The 7,107-nt window shown below is 30.5% G+C and overlaps 1 protein-coding gene across 1 annotated transcript in view; it reads right to left on the bottom strand.

Annotated features, from left to right (window-relative positions):
* Window positions 1-1,831, bottom strand: part of LOC112528494 (zinc finger protein 5-like) — a 4,161-nt gene extending 2,330 nt beyond the window's left edge. The window contains exon 1 of the mRNA XM_025139524.1: window positions 1,200-1,831. Coding sequence (XP_024995292.1) covers window positions 1,200-1,831 — 632 coding nt within the window. The remainder of the gene's footprint in view (window positions 1-1,199) is intronic.
* Window positions 1,832-7,107: the final 5,276 nt, after the last annotated feature.

Below are 7,107 nucleotides of genomic sequence, written 5' to 3'. Positions count from 1 at the left end.
ATAAAGTAACATAAAAATAATTAAATAATATATGTATATTTTAATGTAAATATATAAAATAAAACAAAATTAATAAAATATAAATATATAATTAATTGAGTTAATATTTAAAAAAAAAATCATGAGTTCAATTTCCAAACAATCAAAACTTCGTATTAAGGGGGTGCCATTAGCACTCCCCAATCCAATTGATCAAAAGAATAAAAAGTATTATCTTGTGAATCACATGTTAAGATAATAATTTTAATTAATTGTAGTGGGGGATCAGTAAAATAAATATATAGATACTTTATTTTATAAAAAAAGCATACATCATTATGCTTATTTATAATATATGCCATTAATTAATTACTACAAATAATTAAATGACAACAAAATATGCTTATAAAGCAGGGACATATCGCAATTTTTTTAAATGATTACATCATTTAATTATTAGAAATAACTATAGGAAAAAAAATTCAAACGGTACCATAAGAAACAAATATACAATTTTTTTTTAATCTGTGACACCATTTAACTAAGAAAATAACACTAACACGATTAAAATTTGAGTCTGAAATGGAATAAAAAACTTGTAAACCAACTCTACCTAATAAAACTTGTTCTCATTGTAGTTTCAAAGTACATTATAGGGTGACACACAACGGATTAATACGGTTGCACCTTTCACGAACCTAAATTTTTTTACCCTTCAACGGAGGAATAATACGGTGGCACGTGCCACCATAACCACCAAAGTAGGTCCGTCCCTGGCTTAAAGAATCGTAGAAATTTTTACTTCACGATATTATTTCACGTGGTTTTTTAAAGTTAGAATTAATGATTATATTGATTAATATATATTTGTTTTATAATGCAATTTTTTTAATATGTATTTATTGTTTCATAACACATAAAAAAATATTATGAAACAAATATATATCAATCCATAATTTAAATCATAGTTCTATATGGAACAAAATTAAGTGAAATAACAATTCGTTAAGGAAACTCATGACTCATAACTATTGTGATCAAATCTCGAGGCACACATTTACGCAATTCAGTTACAAAGCAACTATTTTACAATCTCAAAATATAAGAGGGCCATAAATTGATTGGATTCCCGAAAAGGATCTATACGTTTTCTCTAAAATGTCTCTTCTTAATTAAAGGGCTTATTCTGGAATCTGATGATGTTATGGGTGGATGGTTACATGGTGAAGCATGAGCTTAAAGCCAACTCAAGATCCAAATCTTTACAGGTCTGCTTCGAGCCCACATTGGATAATGAAGAAACGATCGTCCTTCTTGACTTATGTACATGCTTAAATGACTGTAGATCATCATCGTATGAACCAAAACTAAACTTTGGTTCATGATGATCAAACTCACAATCATTATAACCATGAAAACTGATGTCAATTCCATGATTATTTATATTTTGGACATATGATTGGAGGTAATAACCGATACTCGCTTTTCTAGCTTCTAACATCAGCCTTTTCTTCTTCATACGTTCTCTTTTATGCGCATTCTGGTGACCACCCAAGGCTTGTGAGTTCATAAACCCTTTGAAACAATACTGACACTTGAACTTCTTCTTCGTTTCCTTCAGATCCACCATGGAAGACTTCTCTTTCTCTGAGGAGATAGTGGTGGATGGTGAATGCATTCTTCCATCCTTTTCACCCAACCCTGCTTCGCTTAGCAGCGAGCCATTGGTTTGAGGATCAAGCTCGAACCCAAATAATCTGATCTTCTTATCTGTTGATGTTGATTCATATCGAGCATGCATATCTTCTCCTTCCCACGTTGATGAAAGAAAATCAAACACAACTTTGCCCATCTCTATAGGTATCTTGGAAACAATATGATATATGCTTTTAGAATGATGTAACAAATGGAGCACCATCCTCTCCCTTTTATAGCGTCCCCAACAGTAATAAACTAAAAAAATGCTCTGCAATCTTTCTTGCGTCATATAGTATATAGATTCATGTGCTATATGTATATTTAAAAACAATATAAAGATGTTCAATAGTTTCAAAATAAATTATTAAAACTCATTCAAAATAGTATAAACTTCACGACTTCATATCCTTTGGTATTGATGAGTGAATTAGTAGGAATATGTCAAACAATAGTTATTTGTTTTTCAAGAAAAATATTAACAGTAACAACCCGTCTCACATAGATAGATAATTGGACTTGTGAGCTCTTTATAAACTCAAAATTGTGGATTATTAATAACTTTTATCATAGTCTTAAGTCTAACCAGAAGTGATTAAGGGGTTGTTTGTTTACCTCTTAATAGTTCCATTAAGAAGCAACATTTGAATCGTTAAGAGGTGAATCTTGTTTGACAAAAAAAAATCTGTCTCTTAATGGTTCTAAAACCCCTTGAATGATTTTGTATCATGGATCTTCCTTAACCATTAAGAGCCCTAATTTCATTGTACACAATTACCAAATAATTATATTTCATTTTGCACTATATTAATCATTCAGCAATTGCCAAACAGCCCCTAAACTAGCCTGTCTCTTTGGGCTTAATAGTGGGATGTTACCCATCACGAGAGTTTCGCTCTAGTGGTTGAAACTTATTCATGATAACTTAAAAATCTCGATTTCCTATCTTACATAACGTAAAGTTTTTTTTCAAAATAGTTTTTACGCATTCTGAAATATTAAAAAAATCAATTATTATACAAATTTTTTCATTAAAGTAAAACAAATATTCAAAATCTATATGCTTAAAGTTGGAGACATGTTTTCTTAGTATTATATCAAATACTAAAAGTCAAAGAAAGAAAGTGATGCAATCAGGTGGGGATAAGTTGAGCAAAATCTAGCACAATGTTCTTTTATATATTATACTTTGCTTGACCATTGATGGATTAATTCATTATAATATAATCCAAAAATTGTTTGTTTATTGACGAATGCTTAATAAATTCATAATTAAATGCAGGATTCACGAATCAAATCTTTACAAAATCTTGAAAAAACCAAAAAGATTGGAACGTGGTTTTTTGGAATATGAGATTTTCGATAGTTAATTAGGTTTTAATGGTTTAATTTCGTTTATATATTATATGCAAACAAATGTCACATGTAAATATTGATCAAATTTCCTTTTTATGAATTTAGACTTAAAAGAGACCACACCTCAAGATGAAAAAGGGGTTTGTTAACCATAAAGGTGGTGTCTGATTGGTTTGATCTTGAATCCAAAGGTCAAAAGTATCTGGAGGTCTCAGGTTCAAGTCCAAGGAGGAATAAAAATCCCCTTCTGGCCACAGAGGTTCAAATGCGATGACTTTGAGCTATCTGCAAAGCAGGTGGTCGTCATGGGATTAGTCGGCTCACATAGCGAGTTGGATATTCAAGTTAATAAAAAAAGGGTTTTGTTGATAAGGGAAATCAAAGGTTGTTCTTGGTTACATCGTCGACCTTTCCAACTGGTCGGTCATTTAGAACATTTGATTAACGTTAATTTAGAAGATTAGTCAAATTTTGATTCAAGAAAACCCATTTTGTTTGGTATTTAATTGTATAAGTCATGACTTAACGTTCAAATGATATGTTAAAAAGTTTGATCTCTATAAGTTTTTTTTTATTAACCTGGATATCCAACCCATTATGTGAGCCGACTAATCTCAGGACGACCACCTATTTTGCAGATAGCCCGGAGTCACCGCATTTGAATCTCCGTGGCCACAAGGGGATTTTTATTATTCCTTGGATTTGAACCTGATACCTCCTAGTACTTTTGACATTTGGAGTCAAGCTCAAACCAATCAGACACCACCCTTGTGGTTAAATCTCTATAAGTTCTAATCAATGTACATATACAAACTATAAATATCATACTTACATATTTTTAGTAAGAATGTTTTTTAATAAGAAATCATGATATATTTCCTTATTACACTACAACAATTAAAATCGGTTTTTTAGGACACTCCTAAATTCTAAATGTCCTAATAGACCTCTTTATAGGACTTAGTTTATAGGACCAAAAAAATAAAGTATTCTATCTAAAGGTGTTGTAATAAGTTTATATGACGTTTTTTGATGTCGTAATAAGTTTTTTAGGACACTTTTAATATAAAGTGTCTCATTATCAATTTTATAAAACACTATTTGAAAAACTGTTCTATAAAAACAAATGTCCTATAAAAAATTAAGTTTATAGGACACTTTCTCAAAAGTGTCTTATAAAATTGATAATAAGACGTTTTATATTAAAAGTATCTTAAAAAACTTTACGACGTAACGTCATATAAACTTATTACAACACATTTCGATAAGACGCTTTATTTTTTATAAAGAGGTCTATTAGGACACTTAGGATTTGGAAGTATTCTATAAAACTGATTTTGTTGTTGTGTTAAAGAATTTATTATATCAAAACGTAAAGAATTGTGGGTATTGTAATATATACATAGAATTATACAAAATATTATCAAATTTATTATAAATATAAATAACTCAAGGGTGGTGATGAGTCCCATCATGAATAGAACTCATATTCATGTTCAATGTCTTTAGGATTAAATATTATGTCTATATATATTCAATAAAAGAGGAAATATATAAGATATAAATCCAAATTATGAAAAACCAAAAGTACCATATTTAATTATTTATATAAAGATTGACGTTCTTCTAATTTTTTTAATCAAAATAAATAAATAAAAAATTCAATTTGGACATGTTTAGATGATGGTTTAAATATATGAATGATAGTAGTTGCTATCAAGAAGGGAAGAGTGATGAGAACATATTTTATTACATATATATATATGGTTGTTTTTTAAAATCTGGATTGATAAGTTTGTCGGGTTGGTTTAAATAAAAAAATTAAATATTATAATAAATTAAAAAGTAAGAAGGAAAATTTTATATGTGAATTATTTAAAAAATCTATTTGAATATGCATATTTGAACTTATATGAATAATTTGTGAAACAGGTTCACATATGTATCAAATAGATTTTTTCAATTATTTACATATGAGCATTCCCATAACCTTTCATTCTTATTTTCTCACAGTATTTAACCTTCTTATTTGAACCTCCCATTTTGTTTTCTCTCTCTCTCTCTCTCTCTCTCTCACACACACACACACACACACACACACGTGTGTGTGTATATATATATATATATATATATAAAAATTCACACGAGAAACTATTTAAACGAGAACATTTTCATTTTACGCAAACACGATAACATCGTTCTATTATAGACCATCACATTGGATAATGTAGTGCATCACATGTGATATTAGATCAAGGATGTAGATAACTTATATTGCTTGCACACCTCTCATAAGGGTGTATTCTCATAGTTGAAACATACAATCATCACATGTAATAGTGTATGAGGATGAAATAATATGAGGGAAACTTGTCCCACAACCTAGGTCATGGCCAAGGTCGCACCTGTCCTTCATGTGTTTTCACAGTTTATCACATGTACTGGTTGCATGTTTTAGGTGTTCTCACGTTTTTCGTGAAATGATACCATTCTTGTTTGAACCATTCCCTATGCACATATACGCAACAACCCGCATGTTCACATAACAAGAGACACATAATGTACATAAATCAACCATATAGAGTTTATATATTTGGCCCAAACATATCAAAAATATACAATCATCTGAAATACTGTACAAACTTTTTTGGTAACAAAGTCTTAATACAAAAGAGTTATAGACTATGATACTACAAGATACATATAATCAGATGATCACAAAGCTTCAAAAGTTTATTCAGCAAGCCTCACATAACAATTCGACAAGTAAGATCACAATTTCCCTTTCTTTTATCAGTAATATGTAACTGCCTTGAAATGCACAATTTGAAAAACAGAATGAGGGTTAGACCGAACGGTCTAGTAAAGAACTCCTTGTCAATTCAACAATTTCATATAAACCTATTGATATAAAACACTTAAATCTGTTAGTCATAAAGTAGGCCTGTAAGCTCTAAATCCCTCCTAGGAAACTAGCCACAATAGTCGCCAGTTGAAAACAAGCACACCCCAATAAGACCGCAACCTATATCAGCAGTGGCTCACCACACGAAACATATTCGTGGGAAAATTATGTAAATTCCCCCTGCATGGACATGACAATTAATCCTGATGCATACGGGCTTCTGTTGTGCAAGTCCCTATAACCCAAGAATCCATGGTTACATCACATGTGTTAGTTTCCAACATGTATCCAAAACCGTATCATAGTTAACGACAATAATCCAAATATACCAAACATGTATAACATTGAAATAACAGTCATTTGATGGTATATGCATTTCAGTTCGAAAAGGATTATAAGAAAATTGATCTTGTCACGATAAACGAAGGTATAAGTTTTAATTGAATCAAAGGATCGAAACTGAATCACGAAACTCAAGCCAAACACTTGAATATGAATAATGTAAGCATGATTACGATCTAGATGAACAAATCTATTCCATAACTCTTAACAGTACCTGAGGACCCTAAACAATACCCCGAAAGACCCTAAAACGACATGAAGGAAAAATTGAAAATTGCAAAACAAAAGGAAATGCAAGTCCAGTGCGACCAAAGTCGCATGGAGGTTGCTTTCTTCATTGGATGCGATTTCCAGGTCTATTTTTACCAGATTTCAAACGAATCCAAAAACCATTGTTCAAACCCAATAATAATTAATCAATCAGAATACCAATTCCAACTAATGAAGTTACTCAAAGAAACATTCAAAACCAAACTCCCAACCGCAAACTCAAAGATACATCGAAATCCACTGATATATTTCAAGTATTTTATGATCCAAATATTATAACTTGAAGAGCAACTTTTAAAATGAACTGCAAATAATTCTCTGAATGACCAATTAAAGGATTCATTGCTAATCCAAAACTTGAAACAAAACCCAATACTAAAGTTAATCAAAATCTCTATAAACCCTAACATGGAGAAGACAACAAAGAAAAGATCAAACAAGATTTCATACCCTAAACTGTCTTGATTGGAAACAAAACTTTCAACTTCATGATTTTGTATATTTCATGATGTTTAGCTTTAGTGATACACTCCCTTTTTTTTATTAACCTGGATATCCAA

The sequence above is a fragment of the Cynara cardunculus genome, assembly GCF_001531365.2.
Source record: "Cynara cardunculus var. scolymus isolate 2C chromosome LG 15, CcrdV1, whole genome shotgun sequence".
In the NCBI taxonomy this organism is placed as follows: Eukaryota; Viridiplantae; Streptophyta; class Magnoliopsida; order Asterales; family Asteraceae; genus Cynara; species Cynara cardunculus.
This window is presented reverse-complemented; position numbering and strand designations above follow the sequence as displayed.